The sequence below is a fragment of the Papilio polytes genome, unplaced genomic scaffold (assembly GCF_000836215.1).
Source record: "Papilio polytes unplaced genomic scaffold, Ppol_1.0 DF824180.1, whole genome shotgun sequence".
In the NCBI taxonomy this organism is placed as follows: Eukaryota; Metazoa; Arthropoda; class Insecta; order Lepidoptera; family Papilionidae; genus Papilio; species Papilio polytes.
The window spans coordinates 964431-986179 of NW_013525024.1; the positions used below are offsets into that span (position 1 = coordinate 964431).

General features: G+C 33.7%; 5 protein-coding genes across 6 annotated transcripts; all 5 read left to right on the forward strand.

Moving 5' to 3' along the window:
* Positions 1-2423: 2423 nt before the first annotated feature.
* On the forward strand, positions 2424-6414 carry LOC106111043 (SPRY domain-containing protein 7). Its single transcript, XM_013293009.1, has 4 exons — positions 2424-2656; positions 2936-3106; positions 3901-4203; positions 4798-6414. Exons 1-4 carry the CDS (start codon positions 2545-2547, stop codon positions 4893-4895), a joined length of 684 nt encoding a protein of 227 aa, XP_013148463.1. The 5' UTR covers positions 2424-2544; the 3' UTR covers positions 4896-6414.
* Positions 6415-8582: 2168 nt separating this feature from the next.
* Positions 8583-10495, forward strand: LOC106111254 (venom carboxylesterase-6-like). Its single transcript, XM_013293280.1, has 3 exons — positions 8583-8805; positions 8884-10187; positions 10294-10495. The coding sequence occupies exons 1-3, from the start codon at positions 8629-8631 to the stop codon at positions 10484-10486; spliced, it is 1674 nt and encodes a 557-aa protein (XP_013148734.1). The 5' UTR covers positions 8583-8628; the 3' UTR covers positions 10487-10495.
* Positions 10496-11319: 824 nt separating this feature from the next.
* On the forward strand, positions 11320-13557 carry LOC106111256 (venom carboxylesterase-6-like). 2 transcript variants are annotated; one of them, XR_001226150.1, is made up of 3 exons: positions 11320-11521; positions 11655-13005; positions 13311-13369. XR_001226150.1 is itself a non-coding variant. In XM_013293281.1 (3 exons), the coding sequence occupies exons 1-3, from the start codon at positions 11342-11344 to the stop codon at positions 13495-13497; spliced, it is 1635 nt and encodes a 544-aa protein (XP_013148735.1). In that variant the 5' UTR covers positions 11320-11341; the 3' UTR covers positions 13498-13557. The 2 variants fall into 2 exon arrangements, 1 of the variants encoding a protein (XP_013148735.1); XM_013293281.1 differs by having other exon boundaries at positions 11655-12922; positions 13311-13557.
* Positions 13558-13781: 224 nt separating this feature from the next.
* On the forward strand, positions 13782-15985 carry LOC106111243 (para-nitrobenzyl esterase-like). The gene is made up of 3 exons (XM_013293268.1): positions 13782-14070; positions 14365-15644; positions 15729-15985. The coding sequence occupies exons 1-3, from the start codon at positions 13891-13893 to the stop codon at positions 15934-15936; spliced, it is 1668 nt and encodes a 555-aa protein (XP_013148722.1). The 5' UTR covers positions 13782-13890; the 3' UTR covers positions 15937-15985.
* Positions 15986-16075: 90 nt separating this feature from the next.
* On the forward strand, positions 16076-19558 carry LOC106111242 (esterase FE4-like). Its single transcript, XM_013293267.1, has 3 exons — positions 16076-16776; positions 17191-18470; positions 18576-19558. Exons 1-3 carry the CDS (start codon positions 16486-16488, stop codon positions 18781-18783), a joined length of 1779 nt encoding a protein of 592 aa, XP_013148721.1. The 5' UTR covers positions 16076-16485; the 3' UTR covers positions 18784-19558.
* The last annotated feature ends 2191 nt before the right edge of the window (positions 19559-21749 follow it).

The window sequence follows — 21749 nt, forward strand, 5'->3', positions numbered from 1 at the left end:
GAAAAATTCCTTATTAGAATTCTAGAACATTCTGTTGGCAGAGCGTTGACAGCATACGTGTTGGCATTGCTAATCGCGGCTTTCTTTGGTGCGTTTGCGCACGTCGCATCGCCCGGCTCTCGGCGATACTGCCTGAAAGTAATAAATGGTTATTTTATACCATATTAAGCTATTTGTCTCCGGGGGAAAATCCTAAAAAGTACTGTACACGTGGTAGGATTTATCTGTTTATCTTAAGACTTAACCAGGGACAACTTTCGATATTGCTTCAATATTCCTCATCAACCACAAACAAATGAAGAGAGGCTTATTTAAGTTCATTTGAACGTCTTATGTTTTGAAGTATCAAGCTTCGTGTAAGTTAGTCATTATTTAACAATCTATGAACATTTAGTTTAAAACAGTAATAAAATGTACGTCAAACTTTCTCAACATAAATCTTTGTATATTATATTGTTTTCTACATGTGAGGTTTAAATGATTTAGGTGCCCTTCATGAAATCTTTAGTGAAAAAATCTGAGTATTTTTTTAAATCACCATTTGAAGCATTACGATAATTTAATTCATTAAATTACCAGTATTAAAGTAAAGCAACATTGCGCGGTCATTATCCTTGGCCGTACGGCTATCAGATCTTAATTCAAAAATTAACTTAGAATGTAATATTAGCAATAAGATACCTCATCTTTAATCCATATCGAAATATCCGTTTTACTTTTTTAAAGTAACTTTTCCTAGCTGAACTTTTGTAGTTAACTGCTTCAAGACCTTGGCAAAATCTAACTAACTGATATTAGTTGGCTGTTCTACATAAACTTTAAATATGATCATAGATAAGTTATTTTTTTATGGTCGTGAAATACGAAATTACGTAACCTTCCATCTCTCTTTTATCATGGGCGGTATTGTTTTACCGTTTTCGATTTTAAAGAATCAAAGTAAAGAATTAAAGGCTTATTAATAAATGACCACTGGACAGTTATAAGCATTTATCACCTTTCTGTATATTTCGGTGAAATTATGTTCGCGACTAAATGAATCATTACACATAATGGACACCTTGTACCTAGTTCGTATTCATGCGTGTCTTACAACTTTCTCTAATTCCCCATGTAGGAAATAAAACAACCACGCTTATTATGACTAATCTTTTAAAATTAATTACAAAATAAATTATCAGCTTTGTCTAAAAACAAGCCCTTATTACGCGCTCGATGAAAAGGCGTATAATTTGTGTCATTGAAACCATAATCTTCTACAGTGAGTAGCAGAAGTACGAAGGAAGAGTACTAGTCCCTGCTGTGCTGTGAATTCGTTCGTGACATAATTGCTTGTTTTTTGTATGTTTGAGCATGAGTGTGAATCGGCAATGGAAACTAACGGTCTCAGTATTGAATTTGTTGGACAAATCGTCTGTTTAAAGATGGCTTAAATTGGAAGAACAGTGTTGACTGATCGATTAATTTATAAGCGATAATCGTTATAAGCTAATTATCCTGTTTCTTTAACCTTACTTCATTTACTTTACAAATTAAATGAGATAGTTAATCGATGTATTATGTAAGATTCTCATTCTTAGTCTATTGACTTAGGTGTGTGATGTTTTGGTTGTTTATGTTTGTTTATTCGTCTCGACATAACGCGTTCCTGGTATTCGTATGTTTACGCTTAATAAATAGATTGTTAGCGGAATGAAAAATGCGTATTGGCCGTTAACATTACTAAGTTTGGTTATAATTTGTAAAAAAATTGTACGATATTTAGAAAATGCGATTTTTTGTTATACAAAGAAACTTATTGTTTTTAATGTATCTAGGAGGGGATGTACAGAAAAGGTCATTTCTCATTCACCAAGTACAAGAGAGACACGCCTAATAAGAAAATAAGATCTAAGTCATGTTGACTTTTTTTTAAGCAGTTGTATTTATGCTTTGTTACTATCAGTAGAATCTCTCTTGTAACTTCGTGAGTCATCGTCGTGGGCGGGAGATGTGCCAGCTTTTGGAAACAGTAAAATGAAGTACCGTTAGGGACGAAAGGATGCAAACTTAAGTCTGAAGTTATTAATGGTTGTCACACTTTAAAATAAACATGAAGAATTATTATTTTGTAAGTAAGTTAATTTCTAGTTACCTAGCTAAAATGTTTGTCACCATCACCAGGTAGTTTGGTGGACAAAACTAAAGCTACTTGGTTCTTTGAAAGAATTAAAAAGACTTATAAAACCTAAATGAGAGCTTTCTTTGAGATTTAATAAACAAGTTACAATGGCTTCACAAATGTTAACAAAAGGAAATACTATGTTCTAAAATATACAGATAATGTTTTTGGTAGTAGTGGCATAGAATCATTAGACCGAAAAAAAATTAAAAATGTAAATGTCAATGTCAATGTCACATTTGCTTGTCATCAATCAACAGCAGCTCAATCTGACAGTTGAAAATTGAGATGAACGAATGAAAGTAAATATACTTTGTTAGATAGAAAGAAATATTTTCACGGAATCAGCTTATATTGATTTACGTTTAAAACAGTTCAGTACAATGATAAACATGTTTTGCTGTCTTAAAGGGTGTATAAACGGATTCACGTTGACTCCAAGTGTTCCAGTACGGATAAAGGAAAATCCGATTCAACTGGATTCGCTACATATGGGTATAATTTTTTTATTTCTTATATATTTATTGAATAACTTGTTTTATATGTTAAACTTTTCAAACTGTTTTTAATAATGTTAGACCGGATAACTATGGATAATACATTACTGCATGCTCTGAAATTATTGAAAAATTAGACATTAAAGTTTTATTGGTTCATACTAGACGTATTACGTATAGCTTCGAGTTTAGGTCATTTATAATAAGTGTGTGGTGTAAACAACCTTTAGATTACATGTAATTAGGTAATTTATCACCATTCTTCATTTTATTCCAGGTCATGAAGTTGTTTTAGTAAAAAGTGGACAGCGAGCCTGTGGATCAGGTTGTACTCTTGGCAATGCACCGCTGGTACAAAACAAAGCTTACTTTGAAGTGAAGCTGCAGCAAGGAGGCGTATGGGCAGTCGGACTTGCTACTAGGGATACAGATCTTAATAGAGTACATGGTAAATTTTATAATATTATTCTTTTCATATTAATACTTACTGAAGTGTATTGGGAACAATTTTTAAAATTTTTCCACTAATGGACAACTTCAACAAACTTTAGAGGGAGATACTTATAATGCCAAAAAAAAGCATTTTTTCTGTCCATCTCCTCCCCAATCCAATCCATATCATATTTTGCATCTCCTTATAATAAAAGAAAATAAATCGGCCATAAAATTAAATTAAGTCATTCAATTAAAACATTAGCGTGTCTTATTGACATTCAAGTAGTGTATTCACTTTAGGTCAGTGTTACACATATAAAGGTCATGTGACACAAAACCAAATATGAACTAGAGTGGTGTAACTATATTTTATTGTTTAATATCATTGTTCTAGACAGGACCTTGTGACCTTGTCTATGGAATTTTTAATGATGCTATGAATGTGTTAAGTTAAATTGTAATAATATTAGCTTTCGCCAGTGACTTCGTCTGCATGGTATTAGAACAAAACAAAAATAAGTAACCTATGTGTTCTTTTAGACTATCCTCTACCTCTATGCAACATTTTATTAAGATCCGTTCAGCTGTTAAGGCTACAAACAGTACTGTACTTATAATATTAGTGATGTGACGTCAAATGGTATATGCATTGTGAGAAAAATAATTTTCAAAACATGATTTCTATATAATTGTAATAATTAATGCAATATTCAATCATCACTCATATCTTAATGTTATAATTTTGTAGAACAATTGTTATATGAGTTTTTAGAATAAAACATTCATGTCTACAAAAATTAATTCCAGGTGGGTTAGATAAAGAGTCATGGTGTCTAAACAGTGATGGTACAGTCCGGCATGACAACATCGAGCTATATCACCTTAGGCCGGCATCTTGTGACTCACCTACTGAACTGTTAGTGTCAACTGCGTCTGCCGATGAGAAACCAGAAAGTGACAAGCCTGATAGTACAGTAGCGGTTATGCCAGTTGAAGGTGATGTGATCGGTATAGCTTATGATCATGTTGAGATGAACTTTTTCTTAAATGGAAAGAATATGGAGATCCCAGTCAGGAATATTAAAGGAACTGTATTTCCTGCTCTTTATGGTAAGTTTAAAATAAAAAAATATATATTTTATAGATTAAAAAGCTATTAAAGTATGTTGTTTTTATATGTAAAACATGAAAAATCAGTAATGTTTTTTGTTTTCCTTTTAAATTTTTATCTATATTAATAAAGACGACAGATTTGTATTTTTAGAATTGTGTATGTATTGAAATAACTCAAATACTATTGAGCCGATTTCAAAAAATCTTTTACTGTTAAAAAGTTTTTTATTGCTGAGTAATCAGCTATATTTTTAATTTTCATATGGATAAGTCGCGAACAGCTAGTAGATAAATACTTTTCAAGATGTTAATGATTTTCTACAGTTTTTTTTATTCTGTACTTTTAGACAGTTAATATACTTTTAGTACTATATATGGTACTTAGCAATATTAATTTAACCACTCCACTAGACAAGTGGCTAGGAAAGGCGCGCGAATTTCCATCCTTCTAGTGACATTGACAGCTATCATCTAGGGACGTGACGTTTAGGCCGATAATCTAGAGTTGCGCCAATTCTACGGCATGGTACTAATTTTGTTCTTAACACTACTAACAAACTGTTTTTATAATAACAAACAATTGATTTTCAGTCGATGACGGCGCCATCTTGGATATAATTTTAGACAACTTCCGGTACCCTCCTCCGTCGGGTTACGAGAAGATTATGGTAGAGCAGTCCCTCCTCTAATTGTATTTTGAATTGTGTGTTTGACAATCTTGTGGTACTGGTGACCTGTATTAGGTATCACAGGGTATGAGACTGGAATTTTTGTGTGCTTATTTTAAAATATAATTAACTACTTATGCTTTACAGTGTTTTGTGCGTCAAGGTATTAATGAATGATTTTCTTAAATTTGATTGATTTGAATAAATTGAAATGCAATGTTTTAACAAGTCAGTTTAATATTATAACCGGTACAATATTGTGGACGTTTAACAAAATTTGTATACAAAAATACTTGTAACTGCAATTATTAAAAATATTGTTTGTTTGTCTTATAAGTACAATTTTTTTAATACCGTATTATATTTTAAGTGAGAGTGTCTATAGTTAATCTCAGTTTTTTAAGTGTTAGTGATAAGTGCTTCGTTGTTTTGTAACACTATAAGGTATGCTTTTGTGGACTTTATTGTAATGTGCTTAATTTTACTTAATGTAAAGAAATTTGTTTAACAAGTTGAATTATAAAAAATACTATTTGGTATATAAAAATAAGGTTTGCATATACGTAATTTTTACAAGCAGATATTAAGAGCGGGCGGTTGTGCGATTGTCGATTGTTTCGCAATCAATCCAACTGTTTAGTTGTATAACTAAAAATTGAGTACCGTGTCCACCACCATATAATCTCTTACGAATCAAAGAGAGACTAAACAGTTGTGCGATAGTTTAGTCTTAGGTACACGCATGCTCTAACAGTGAAAAATAAACCTTGATTGTCAATACGCTAAGAATACCATGCAAGGAAAACGCAGCTCTTCTAGATTTCGTTGCGAACCGCTAGATGGCGGTTATACAGTTTCTTTTAAATACGGAATATTACTGACAGTATTGAATTAAGGTCTTGATAATTTCTTAATAGTTTTGTTAATCTATCTAGATTTGTTTGTGCAGAAAAATAAGGTTATAAAAGTGTTCTAACTTCACCAAAATATTAGAGAAATACATTGAAATTTTATTATCTCTGTTCACATTTGTAGGTAATTTAAAAATACCCTTGGTGTGTATCTGTTTCAGATAAAATGGATTTATATTAAATCTATAGTATTGTGTACATAACTAGATATCCCTAGAATTTTCAGTAAACAAATCTTAATGTTAAGGACTTAGGTCGTTATATTTCATGATCTCAAATCATGTTTGATTCGTTCGTTTTACAATTTAATCCTTTTTAGTCACTTTAATTTTTAATTATGTATAATTAAAAGTTATAGTGTATATTAATTTTCATTGAATTCCACTACAAAATTATATGAAAACGGTTGGGAAAAATCCTTTTTATTTATAAGGTGTGGCTTCCATTGCTAAATAGCGTAAAGGTAACCCCACTTAGTCCCCTAGACTTAGCTTAAATCATCGACAGGCAATGCCCATGGATTACTATTAGACATTATAGTCCTGCATTTTGTCTCGAGAAATTTTTCTATGTTTTTGTTATTTTTTTAAATAACTAGCTGTTCCCGTGCAACTTCATCCGCAGTAAATTATGAAAATTTTGTTTTATTGTTTACTTGTGTCAAATTATAAATTGCAAATGTCAAAATGACATAACGATGGCAACCTTGCGTCCTTGATGTTGGCAGCAACTTATGGTCTCTTTCCCACATTAGGGTTTTTATCCAAAATATTTACACCCTAAGTTTAATGGCGTGAAAATATATAGCGTAAAGCGTGACGTAAGTGTAGGGCTTTTTATTAAAAAAAAGAATTATTCATAAATATGCTGTAATTGCTGACATCTTAGGCAACAAACAAGTGTGTGTTTACGCTTTTTTATTATATAATAGTATAGATAATTAGCTAATATCTGACTACATAAAGGACCAATAAATATAATAAATGCCATATCACTTATAACGTTCCAAAAGATTTAGTTGGTAGTGAGTTCTGATTTTTTCGATCTTTCATAAGCATAAATATAAATACACTAAATATGATATATGAAATATTTATTATGTGGTATGAAAACGCAGCTCTTATCGGTTATATTGTGTACCGCTAGATGGCGTTGTTATACCAGTGACATTCAGTTTCACTTGAAATATGGAATACTAGCGGTTGCACGCGACTTCGCCTGCGTGGAGTTTAAAAGTTCAAAACAGGATACATTTGAATGAAGCCTAAACACACACACCTTAGTACGTATTTACTTAGTAGTATACGTAGTAACAAATATCTATGCAAGATTTTCTTATTTATTCTTAAAATACGTAGATATGCGAAATAACCGTTGATATGTGAAATTGTAGTGCGTTATGTTTCAAAATTATTAAAGTTCTTCAAAGTTGTTTGCATGGATAATATTAAGTTTATTAAAAGCAAAATTATAGATATTCCGATTTAACAACATAAGTTTTAAATCTATAAGTTAAGAATTACAAAATCTACTAATTTATTGTCCTGTGATTCAACGTTCTCTGTTTTAAAATGTATTTTAAATGCTGTATATAAAAATATCAATAAAATATAAGAAACGACGTTATGTTTTTTCTGCTGACCCTTGTGAGTTGAAGGCCTCGAGGTAATCTGTCACGTCGCTAGCACTATATAATTATAATAGCATTAGCTTCTAAACTAGGCTCGAAATCTCAAACTGAAGATGGTTTACCGTCTACCTTAACCTAGAACTCGACCTAAGCCTTGGGTCTTAAGGATTTGTTCTCTTGATCGAATTATTAAAAAATATATTACATGTAAAAAGGTCTTACATTTCAAAAAAAATATTTACATCCATTAAGGACACCAGATAGCATTCATTGTTTTTTTTAATTAAAAGAGCACAAATAAAAATATTTTGGCAATGACATGTTATGCGACGAAACGATGGGGATATAAATCAGAAAGTGTTAAGATTGAATGTGGATGGCTACAAAGGTAGAGGAATGACCGACAAAAGTATGGATGGATTGTGTGAAAGAGGATATGCTTAAGAAAGGAGTTGATTCAGATATGACGACTGATAGAGATGTATGGAAGAGTATCACATACTGTGCCGACCCTTCGTCAGGGATAAGGACAAGTGGATGATGATTCTTTGCCAATGAACACAATCGCGGGTAGACAGTTGCAAAGTTTGAATTTGATACTCAACAAATAGATACAATAAGAATATAATAATAACAATTATCAACAATTAATTAATTTGTAATACAATACTATCGTGTATGTTGAAATCGTAATGACAATGATAGTAGCTGATAAAACTATTGTTTTTTAACGTTATCTCTAGAATCCTCTTTTCAATTAGTTCACATTGCTCTGTACCGTTGGTCCGGCGATGAAAACTTTATCAGCCTTACAAATATACACGGTAAAAAGTTAAATTTAGGACTATAGTGATTATAAGCAAATATTAGTACAAATTTTGCTTAGTTTATTTCTAAGTTTAAATTTATACTGGATTTCTTTGTAAGGCTGTAAATGCTTAATTTAAACATCAAAGTATTACAATAAACAAAGTATTATAAAGAACAAAAAATAATATAAATTCTTTTAATACTTGATAATAATGTAATTACTGTGAAGATAGCAATTATATAAAACGCACTAAAAAATTAAACACGAAACAGTAATACATTTTGTGATAAGCTAAAAATACATGAAAATTAATTTAGTATTCGACTCAACTTAAATTAACATAAAGGCCTCGTTAACATCATTATTCGTAAGATCATTGTTAGTTTGCGTTTGTCCCTCAAAATGTTGGGACTAGTTATATTTTTTGGCTTAAACTTAAGTAGTGGACTAACTAAAGAAGCACGACTTGTGCACACAACTCAAGGCCCTGTCGTCGGATATAAGGAACCTGGTGACAATGTGTTTGTTTTTCACGGGATACCATATGCCACCGCACCCACAGGTGAAAACAAATACAAGGTAAAAACCGGCGAATTTGTATCTATTTGACTTAAATTCTTCTTTAATATGTAAATTAAAGAAATTCATTTATTACAGCCACCTCTGCCAGGGCCCAAGTGGTCCAAACCCTTCCATGCTGTCAATGAAAATATTAGTTGCTTGCAAATGAAAAATTATCTTATAACAATACCGAAGGAAGTTCAAACAGAAAATTGCTTAGTTGCAAATGTATACGTACCAGATACAAAAGAAAATAATTTACCTGTTTTAGTAATAATTCATGGAGGAGCGTATATTTTTGGAAACGGCGATTTTTTGAAAGGAAAAAATCTTATAAGGCAAACAGCTATGATCATAGTTAATTTTAATTATCGTATTGGACCTCATGGTTTCTTGTGCTTAGGCACACCAGACGTGCCAGGTAACGCTGGAATGAAAGACCAGGTGGCCTTGCTACGCTGGGTTCAGAAAAATATTGCCAGTTTTGGTGGAAATCCTGATGATGTGACTATAAGTGGATTCAGTTCTGGCTCAGCTGATGTAGAACTATTAACGCTTTCACCAATAACAAAAGGTTTATTTAAAAAGGCGATCTTAGAAAGTGGTTCAGGTGTAGCCGCATTTAGTGCTCAGACAAATCCCGTTAAAAACGCTAAAGATTATGCGAGATTATTGAATTTTGATGCTGGTGATGATGTCTATAGTCTTGAAGAGTTTTATAAATCGGTTCCAAATGATGTTTTATATTCTAAAGACGTTTATAATGCGACAGACACTATATTCTTTTTCTCACCCTGTGTGGAACGCGATGTAGGACAAGAAATATTCCTCGGTGACTCACCTGTGAATATATTAAAAAATGGTGAACAAAATAAATTGCCTATGCTTTTCGGTTTCACCGAAATGGATGGATTGTTTAGAATACCACTCTTTGATGAATGGAAAGATAGAATGAATACGAAGTTCTCGGATTTCTTACCGGGTGATCTACGCTTCAAAGATAATGCGGAAAGAGAAGAAGTTGCTCAAAAAGTTAAACAGTTTTACTTTGGCTCGCAAGCAGTCAGTGAAAAAAACATATTTAGATATATCGATTATTTTACAGATACTGTTTTCGCTTATCCTACTTTACGATCGGTTAGGTTGCACGTGGAGTCTGGGAATGAAAACATTTATTTGTATCGGTATGATTTCGTTGATGAAACAGCACCTCTGGTGCCTTACACGTGCGTGAGAGGTGCAGATCATTGTGCTCAGACTCTTGCGGTTATGGACGGCGTTATTTCGTCTTTAGCGGAGATTAATCCATCACAAACCTTAAATGAAGATGGTCTTTCTAGGGATTATAAGATTATGAAAGCTGTAATGAGATATCTTTGGGCAACGTTTATAACGACTGGGTAAGTATCAATTTAAACATGAAAGTACACTAAATAGAATAGAGAATAAAGAAAATGTGTGTGTATTTATGAAAAATAAGAATATAATTACTGTTTTGCTTTTCAGTAAACCTGTGCTAGAAGATTCCAAACCTAAATGGCCGCCTACTCAAGCTAATGGAGGTCCGTACATGCATTTGGACATATCACTCAAACTGCGAGGTCCACTTATACAACAACGCGTTCTGTTTTGGGATGATATTTATGACAAATACTATAGTTATCCTTCTCCACCATCTCCACAGTCACACACAAAATAAGCATATAAAACGTAGAACTGTGTGAAAAGAGCATCTGATCGCTGAATAAAAAATGGAAAACCAGTTTAAAGTTTCTTGTAGAAGATACCAGTTTTCTATGATAATTTGAATACGGAATATTAATGTAATTTTAGGTAAAACAATACAACCATTACAAGCTTAAGATACGAGTATGTAAATTTTTGAATGTCTTCATGTTTTTCGCACACAATTTATTTGATTTAAAAAAATAGCACAATCGTCTGTGCACGGCGTTTTTTATTAGAATTTATTAAGAACAAGAAATCAATTGTCATGACTTGCATTTGTTTTTGTAAGTAAATAAGCGTTAGTTGCGTTTACAAAACTAGCTTATAACGTAATTACAATTACATTGACTGATGGTAGAGCTGATTTATTCTCTTGATGCGCTTGACGGCACACGAAAAACGATAATATTTAAAGGTCATAACACACTGCGTACAATTATGGTCCAAATTTAAAAATGGCGGCCAAAGAAAATAAGATAATTTGATTGATATGTCCTGCTATATATGTTTGCTCCTCCTGTCCTACCAGGTCGCCTGTAAGAGATGGTTTATAGCTACTTAGACGCGCTTGCGCCATGTGAACTCTAGTTGTAGTATTTTTTTTAATGAGGTAACGTATTTGCAGTTGTAATTCTAAAATTAAATTAGCTTTAAAAGTGTTCATTAAATTATTTGCGATGACTATCCACTAATAAATTACAGTGACATTTGCTTACATTATACATGTAATTGGTTATAAGGCGATAAATAACGCATGGTCTGAGGAGCGACTAGCTTTCAGGTCTAAAGGGCTTGTAAGTTAGAGGTGTGACCGAGAGTTGGCAAAATGATTCAATATATTCTGTTTTTTAATTTAATGATAATGAGTCAAGGTGAGACTGAAGATTCGATGCTGGTAAATATAGAACAAGGTCCTGTCCGGGGATACAAGGATCCTGGTGACGATATATTTGCCTTTTATGGAATTCCTTATGCAACTGCACCTACCGGAGCGGATAAATTTAAAGTAAGTTATTTTGAAGCTTAAAGCAGTTACAAAATATTACATTGTGTCTCGGAATAAGACAATGTTTTGCTTTCTGGATTACAATGTTTTTACAAGAGACAATTAAATGATTTAAAATCGTTCTTCATTACAGGCACCGCTGCCACCTCCCACTTGGTCAGAACCATTAGAAGCAATTAACAAAAATGTTATTTGTTATCAAATGCAAAGTGCTTTTATGGAGCATATAGTTGGTGTTCAGTTAGAAGATTGTCTGATAGCTAATGTCTATGTGCCAGATAAGAAACGCGACAACTTGCCTGTTTTAGTTTATATCCACGGAGGGGCGTATCAGATATTATTTGGCAATATAGTTGTCAGTAAAAATTTAATACGAACGGAACCAATGGTTATAGTTAATTTTAATTATCGACTTGGACCTCTTGGTTTTCTGTGTTTGGGTACACCAGATGTGCCAGGTAACGCTGGCATGAAGGATCAGGTGACTGCACTTCGATGGGTTAAGAGAAATATCGCCAGTTTTGGTGGAAATCCCGAAGATATAACAATAACAGGATACAGTGCCGGGGCATCATCAGCAGAGCTTCATATGCTCTCACCAATGTCTGAGGGTTTATTTAATAAGGTTATACCAGACAGTGGCTCCAGTGTTGCACTTTACAGCGTTCCCGTAAAACCTGTTGAAAATGCTAAGGCTTATGCTAAATTGTTGAATTTTACTGCCACTGATGATGTGTTTGCTCTAGAAGAATTTTATAAAACTGTTCCCAGAGAGGTTTTGTATTCCATCGACGTGTTTAAACAAAAAGATTCCACGTTCTTTTTTTCACCGTGTGTGGAACGCGATGTAGGACAAGAAATATTTCTTGATGACGCGCCTGTTAATATTTTAAAGGCCGGTAAACAAAATAAGTTACCTATGCTGTATGGGATTGCTGAAATGGAGGGATTATTTAGGATCCCCTTATTTGATTTTTGGAAAGATGGTATGAACGCAAAGTTCTCTGACTTCTTACCGGGTGATCTCCATTTTGATAGTCAATCAGAAAAAGAGGAGGTGGCAGAGAGAGTGAAAAATTTTTATTTCGGTCATCAATCAGTTGACGAAGACACTATATTTAGGTATATAGATTATTTTTCTGATGTACTGTTCGGATATCCAACACTAAGGTCAGTAAAGTTGCAAGTGGAATCTGGTAACAATAACATTTATCTTTACCAATATGACTTTGTGGACGACAGTGCACCATTAGTACCGTATACAGAAGTGCGTGGGGCAAACCATATCGCACAGACCTTCGATATTGCAGATCACATTATATCAGAAAACAATTTATCTGAAGACTATAAAAATGCGAAGCAATTGTTGAGAAAAATTTGGGCAAACTTCATAACAAAGGGGTACGTAAATAAAATGTGGTGTTTTGACTAAAGTAATAGTGTACTGAGAGTTAGTACTTAAAAGAACATAGGAGAGACAGAGAGTAAGTTAATACAGAATTAATGTAATTTTATAACATTAGTTTAAAAACATATTCTAACAAGTATTGCATTTTACCGGTCCAATGATTGGTAACAAACCCCATCATACCTAGAAGAGGAAGGAAGGGAAAAGAAAAGAGAACGTTCTCAATTGCAGAAGTATATTATTCACTAAGTGATTATTAAGAAAATACCTCTGTTTGAGTTTATTTCAAAGTGTTCTTTTTAAAATCTTCTGTAGTAAATAGAGTCCCATCATCGTATACATTAATCGGTGTTATGTGTAAGCATATTTAATTATTTTCAGTACACCGGTGTCAGAGGACTCTGGTCTTCCTAACTGGCCGCCTGCGCAAGAGAACGGAGGTCCACATATGAGTATAGACAAATCACTTAAACTCAAAGGTCCATTATTACAGCAACGGGCTCTCTTTTGGGACGACATCTATGAGAAATATTATAATATTCCCTCTCCACCACCAACACCATTCTAAGTAAAGTTGCCATTATAAATGCAATAAACATAATAAACATTTTATTTTACAATCTTGTATCTATTTAAAGGAACCCTCACAAGAAAATAAATAATCTGTTGACATCACGTATTACACGTTGTTTCTATGTGATTTAAAAAATAAGTGCATATAAAATGTGGTAACACTTCTGCCGGTATTATTTGTGATCTAATATTGGCTAGAATAATCCGGTTTTTAATAAGCAAAAAATGCGCACCTAGCAATGAACTGGTTACCTAACAAAACAATGATACAGGTTTTTCCGCGCTATCGTATTCTCGTAATCTATTAAAGATAAATAAACGCTATATAAAACAATGTTTTAAAATATCATTACCAGTGAGGACTGCGCATGATACGGTAGTTACTAAAATGTTAAAATGTGCAATATTCGTGGCGTTAACATTAGTGGCGATAGGAGAGAGTAAAGAAGTAAAACAATTGAATATAGCTCAGGGACCAGTCCGCGGGTATAAAGATGCCGCTGATGATGTGTTTGTTTTTTATGGAATCCCATATGCAACTGCTCCAACTGGGACCAACAAATACAAGGTAAGATCCTTTTATATTTACACTACACTATTCTGTTACGGTAGTATAATAGTAAAATTGTCATATTCATACTAATATTATAAATGCGAAAAGATGGATGGATGGATGTTTGTTAGAGTTTGTAGCCTAAGCGACTGAACGGTTTTCGACGAAATTAGGTACAGATGTAGAGGATAGTCTGGAAGAACACATAAGCTACGCACTCTTGTTTTTTTTTATTCCACGCGGATGGAGCTGCGCGCAAAAGTTAGTAGTTTATAAAAACATTTATTAATTTTACGATTCTTTTTATAGGCACCTCTTCCACCGCCCACATGGTCGGAACCATTCGAAGCTGTCAATAGAAATATAATTTGCCCGCAAATGGAAAGTCCCTTTATGCCAAATTCAAATTCAACTGAATCAGAAGACTGTTTAATTACTAACATATACGTACCTGATACAAAAACTAATGATTTACCTGTTCTAGTCTATGTTCATGGAGGTGCATATCATATGGGGAATGGCGATTTCGCTATAGCAAAGAATTTAATAAAAGAAAAAGAAATGATTATTGTTAATTTTAATTATCGACTTGGACCTCAAGGTTTCTTGTGCTTAGGCACACCAGACGTGCCAGGTAACGCTGGAATGAAAGACCAGGTGGCCTTGCTGCGGTGGGTTAAGAAAAATATTGCCACGTTCGGTGGTAATCCTAACGATGTAACCATAATAGGCTACAGTGCTGGATCTTCATCGGTAGACCTTCTAATGCTTTCGCCAATGACGAAAGGTTTATTCAATAAAGTTATACCAGAGAGTGGGGCAAATATGGCAGCTTTTAGTGTACAGGTAAATCCTGTAGAAAACGCTAAAGCATACGCTAAGTTGATTAGCTTTTCTGGCAACGAAGATGACGTTTACGCTCTTGAAGAGTTTTACAAAACGGTCCCAAAAGACTTTTTGCATTCCGTCGATATTTTACAGAACAAAGATTCCACGTTCTTTTTTTCACCTTGTGTGGAGCGCGATGTTGGTGAAGAAATGTTTCTTGATGATTCGCCATTTAATATATTAAAGAACGGCAGACAACATAAGTTGCCAATGCTTTATGGGTTTGCTGAAATGGAAGGCTTGTTTAGAATACCATTATTTGACATGTGGAAAGACAGTATGAATGAGAAGTTCTCCGACTACTTACCTGGAGATCTTCACTTTGAAAGCGAATCAGAAAAAGAAGAAGTGGCAGAGAGAATTAAGAGATTCTATTTCGGTAATAAACCAGTTGGCGAAGAAACTATATTTAGATATATAGATTATTTTACAGACGTTATATTCGCTTATGCTACTTTACGATCCGTTAGGTTGCAAGTGGAGTCTGGAAACAACAATATTTATCTATATCAATATGACTTCGTGGACGACAGCACGCCACCCATACCATACACAGAAGTACGCGGCGCTAACCATTGTGCCCAAACCTTTGGTGTCGTCGACGGTGCGTGGCCTAACTTGTCAGAAGATAAACTGTCTAAAAGCACAAAGAAAATGAAACAAATGATGCGTCAAATATGGGCTACTTTCATTACCACAGGGTAAGATATAAATATGTACATAAATATGTATAGTTTGTTACATGTTACATAACATTTTTAATTGTTGCACAATATTTTTTTCAGTAAACCTGTGCCTGAAGACTCAGATCTTCCTCAGTGGCCTCCAACTAAAGCTAATGGCGGACCTCATATGTGTATAGACAAGTCGCTGAAGCTGCGCGGGCCACTGTTACAGCAACGTGTTCTCTTCTGGGATGATATTTATGATAAATATTATGACATTCCAAAGCCGCCACCTACACCCACGCCGAGAGCAAAGTTAGAGTTGTAATCCGCTATTTGTGAAAATAAATGATAAAGTTTTGATTTTAAAAAGCAAACATTTTATTTTTTAATAATATTTCAAGTCAAGTTTGATTCTACTCAAACATAAGCATACTTATTTTAGGCCTCTTAAAACAAGATTAGTAATTACCAAATAAAAAACTTTAAAAACAATTTAGTTATACAAAAAACGAACATAACGTAACATGTTAAATAGTATCTGTGCTTACCAAAGGCAAATATGAAATTAAATCTTTCCTCTCTGAATTTATATCTATTGTGCCAAAGGAATTACGATTAAAGCACAAGTAATGGTATTGAAAAGTCATGTTTGTTTTTTTTTATCTCTCTTGCGATCGGAATTAAATAAGCAATAATACTCCTCTACTAACGACCTAAGAATATCCACATAGCTTTTATTGCAAGATCATACCCAAAATGTACATGTTGTAATGAATTTATGTTTTTAGACATTGACGAGACTACTATATGATAGGTATAAATCTTTGTACCTCATCATATCATCGTAGTCTGTATAGATAAACAAATCATCGTGATGATTTTTGCTCTTTATCACAATGATAAACATTGTTTGGTCAAATATAAACAGGTGAATTTAAACAAGGTGAGGCAGTCGTGTACGGAAGGTAATGGTAATATCACTAAAATGTTGAAATGGATATTGTTAGGAGTATTAATGATAATTGGAAGAGGAGATGCAAAGGAAGCATGGTTGGTGAACACAGACCAAGGCCCTGTCCGAGGATACAAAGCATCTGGTGATGATGTTTTCGTATTTTATGGAATCCCATACGCAACTGCACCTACCGGCCGTAATAAATATAAGGTAAATGTTAAGTTATTACATCAAACATATAGTTATAACTAGTTAAACACGTGTTTTAATTCTTGACCGCCGCTATTTGACATTATGGACTTCAACCTGGTTATATGTTTCACCATAAATATGTATGCATCACCATACCGATAGGAGTATAAGAACTTTATCGTTTTTGGTTAAGGTTGAATTTCGCAGGCCCTCGCATAATAATAATAACCATGATTAGTCAAAATCCAATCCAGGCACTAATATCAACGTGCGATAAAACAGTTGACGTACTTAAACGTTGTGTAAGTTTTTAGAGTTAGGCCCCTAAATTTTTAAATATTGGTCATAGTAATATTACGATGTGACAAAATGTAATGAAATGTTGGAATGGTAATTGGTTAAAGATATGAAATGCACATTAGTTTATTGCAGGCACCACTTCCAGCTTCTACTTGGTCAGAGCCATTTGAAGCGGTTAATAGAAACATAATTTGCCCACAAATGTATAGTGTTTACATGGCACATCCGAATGGAACTCAAGTAAATGACTGTTTGGTCGCTAACATTTATGTTCCGGATACAAAACGAGATAAGTTACCAGTTTTAGCCCAAGTCCACGGAGGTGGATATCAAATTGGTTACGGTAACTTTATCGTAGGAAAAAACTTGATTAGGGAGAAAGAAATGATAATTGTCAATTTTAATTATCGCCTCGGACCCCATGGATTTCTATGTCTAGGCACACCAGACGCACCGGGTAACGTCGGTATAAAAGATCAGGTAGCTTTACTTCGTTGGATTCAGAGAAATATCGCCAGTTTTGGTGGTAACACTGATGATGTGACTATAACAGGATACAGTGCAGGGGCATCGGCAGTAGACCTTTTAATGCTCTCACCGATGACTAAAGGTTTGTTTAACAAAGTCGTGCCAGAAAGTGGACCTAATTTAGCAGCGTTTAGTGTTCAAGGGGAGCCGCTAGAAAATGCTAAAAGATACGCAAAGATGTTAAACTTTTCAGGAGACGTTAATGACATTTATGCCCTTGAAGAATTTTATAAAACGGTCTCTGATGATGTCTTGCATTCTGTCAATGTACTATTTGAAAAGAACGAGACTTTAATTTTCACACCTTGTATAGAACGTGATGTTGGTGAAGAGATGTTCCTGAATGACTCCCCTTACAATATATTAAAAAACGGTAGGCAACACAAGGTGCCTATGCTTTATGGATTCGCGGAAATGGAAGGATTGATAAGAATACCATTCTTTGACATGTGGAAGGATGGCATGAATGATAAATTTTCAGATTACCTACCTGGCGATTTACAATTTAAAACTGAAGCGGAAAGAGAAAAGATCCCAGAGGAAGTGAAAAGGTTCTATTTTAGTGGACAACCAATTAATGAAGAAACTGTATTTAGATATATTGATTATTTTACCGATATTTTTTTCGGTTACGGTACCCTTAGGTCAGTGAGGCTACAAGTGGAATCAGGCAACAATAACATCTACTTGTATCAATACGACTTTGTCGATGAGACCGAGCTTTTTATACCACATACAGAGTTACGTGGCGCTGATCACTGCGCACAGAGTTTGGGAGTTTTCGATAGCTTTACACAAGACCCTTATGAAGAAAACCTCACTGATGATTTAAAGGGTGTAAAAAGAATGATGAGAAAAATGTGGGCTAGCTTTATAACAACTGGGTAAGTTGTCTGCATAAATATCTGAAAGGAATTAAATATTACAATTTGTTAAGAAATGTCTATCTCATTTAAAGTTTAATTAGTAAGTTTGTTTATGTTTTTCAGTAAACCTATACCAGAGGGCTCTGACCTGCCCGACTGGCCGCCAGCTAAAGCCAACGGAGGTCCTCACATGCGTATTGACAAGTTCATCAAACTGCGGGGACCACTGCTACAGCAACGTGTTCTGTTCTGGGATGAAATCTACGACAAATATTATAAAGCGCCTTCTCCGCCACCTACACCACCACCGAGGCATAAATCCGAGTTGTAATGAAGCAAAAAAGACTTTTTCCTGTAGAGATTTTTTTGTCAGATTCTCTAAGAAATGAGCCATACTGTACATGTTCGATTTTACATAAAAATATGAAGAGCAACAATATGGCTGATCAGCTATTATTTTCAAAATGTTATTGCTCACTTCGCAGTTTCCATAATGTTTACTGATTGTTTGAAGATTTCGAACGAGATAAATGCAAACTTTTGAAATAATAATATAGTAAGAAACTCGCGTTGAAGTTTTGGTTAATAGCGCAATAAAGGAAGGGTAACAAGAAAACTTTGAAGTATTATCTTCGAGTTCGAGTTCGTTTTGAAACCGCCCCCAGACTTTGAGTTTGGTTTTATCTTCGATTTATCATATTCGTAACGCGATAAATGTTCTCATTTGCTTCTACCTTTTAGGATTAAACTAAGTTTTCAATGTTTAATGTTGAGTATGTTAAAGCCTCATGGTCTGTTTAGATTTTATGTTTATTTTAAAGTCTCGACTAGAAAATTAGTGACTAGGCTTTGCTGTGTTTGTTTCTGTGATGTTTTTAATAATAAACCCGTACGTATACTACAATTACACATTTTTTTATTCTTGAAGAGGTTTGATTTAAGCGTTAATACAATAAAAATTTGATTGATCGCATTGTTTGACTTCAACGCTGTCTTTTTGATATGGGTAGGCAATCTCCTGGGAGGCGGCTGTTCGAAAAATACCTATTTGTATGACAAGAACAAATGGCTATTTCTATATTATTGCATTTGAAAAATCATTGTATAAGCACTTGGACTCCTTTATTTACTAAATGGTTCTTGTAACGAATTATCAAAATAGTAAAACAATCCTAAAACAATTGTACAAGATTTCGCAAAGTAGAACTGTTGTTAAGATTTTTTTTTAATAAATTAATTTTTATTTAACAAAATGAACTCTAAAGAATTGTTATAAAGTTGAATAAAGTATGATGTAGAGTACACGTTGTATAATTCACAGAGGGAATATTATAGGAGACGTTGTGGGACGCACGGTTCCGAGCTACGACCAGTAATTTACGATCGGAAATTCACAAGCGCCATGTTTACGATATACCGGTAATAAAAATACCCTAATTATTACCAAATATGTAATGTTAAGAAGGATATATTTATTGGTAAACATGTAACTTTAGAATTCCGTTGCGTTTTAGCCTTTTATCTACTAACAGGGAAGTTTCAGTCATATTCTTCAACGAAAGTACTTACTTTTAACTAACATTATAAATGCAAATGTTTTGGATGAATGGATGTTTGTTAGAGTTTGCTACCTAAACCGCTTTGAAATTTGGCGTAGTTGGAAGAACACACAGGATAGTTACTTTTGTTTTTAATCCCATTCAGAATGAATCGCGAGTATATGTAGCTATTCGATACTTGAAATGTTTATGAAGTAAAAGAAGTTCATTGATTTTTAAAATAACAATTCCTTGCGTAAACTTCAGGGTTATTTTAACGCTACTCCCCACAGCCATAATAATATATACCATAGTTATGTATTATGGGGTCCTATGTTGCCACGATACGGTATATCATTTTGTGTAGCAATTTTGCTAACTTATCCGTGCATTTCCACCGCGAAACTCCTTGGAAATGCAATATGACTATTGTATGGCTCATCGTACAATACAGTATAAGCTAGTGAATGAAATTTTATGTAAAAAAATCGTTCTTTTTTAAATAATGCTTTATTATAGTCTCTAATTACGGCAGTTAAACACAGTTCATGTGTAACGGCACCGCATCACGCACTCCCTGATAGTATCGTAGAGGGTAGGAAAGGGGAGGAGAGTAATTTGAAGTAAACTTTATCAGCTAGTTTGCGCCTCCCACAGCTCACCGTGAAAGTACTAGATTAAATGCACCTTTTATTATGTTGTCAATATTTTTTCGTCATTTAGTAATGTTTAGTAGCCAGAGATAACACCCATGTTACCTAGGGATAGACCTAAACATGACTGACAGTGACCCGTAGGAAACAAATGAAGAAAGACTTTTTAAATGGTTGATTATTAAGAAAGAAATAGGATGACATAATTTTTTGTACAGTATTTCGGTATTGCGTTTTATATTTACCAAGTTTGCTTTTTTAATCAAATCCCACCACTGGCTGATAGAGGCTCTGATAGCTTAAAAATGACGTCACTGTCAGATAAGGGAACAAAACCCGATATTTCCATCACATATTTTGCACGTTCGATTGTTATTACTTTACAACTTGTTGGGACAGGCCCTTAGCATTCGAATAACAGGAAAACTTCAATAATCTTTACAAAGATAACTTACAATGGAATACTAGAGTTAAGCTACAATAGCTATTGCAAGTTGAATCGAGTGTTATAGACTCATTAAAACTGCTTCGGATATAACCGCACTAAGAGCTAACACCAAGTTACAATTGATCTCGGATTGCAAAGACTTTACTCGATTGTATTGTTATGAAACTATTTAGGTAGTCAGAGAATTAAATTCACTTCCCAATTAGGTTGCAGTATCTTACTTATTTCTTTATATTATATTTTAATATTTCGCGTCTCATCTTACATTGATTTATTTATTTACAACTGTTTATAAAATTAATAACGAAAGATAGTGAAAAATATGAATGGGGTGGATTTAAGTTTATGAGTTAAATTAACATAAAAATACCGTTACTGAAACAGAAAATTTACATAGTAAGTAAATGAATTTATTTCGTAATTTCGAATAGTTCTTCGCATTCTTAAATGTGAATTTTAAAAATTATTGTTATTATTTAGGTGCTCTTTGGGAGTAATTATTACTTTTATCGTTATATTCAAGTTATATCTGTTGTTTTGTTGTATATTCGAGTCTCTCGATTCTCTCAAAGTTTTTGATGATATATTTTTACCAGCTATCTAATGTTATATTTCTTCCTTTATAAAGGCGGCAACACGAGTAGAATTTTTAATTTCG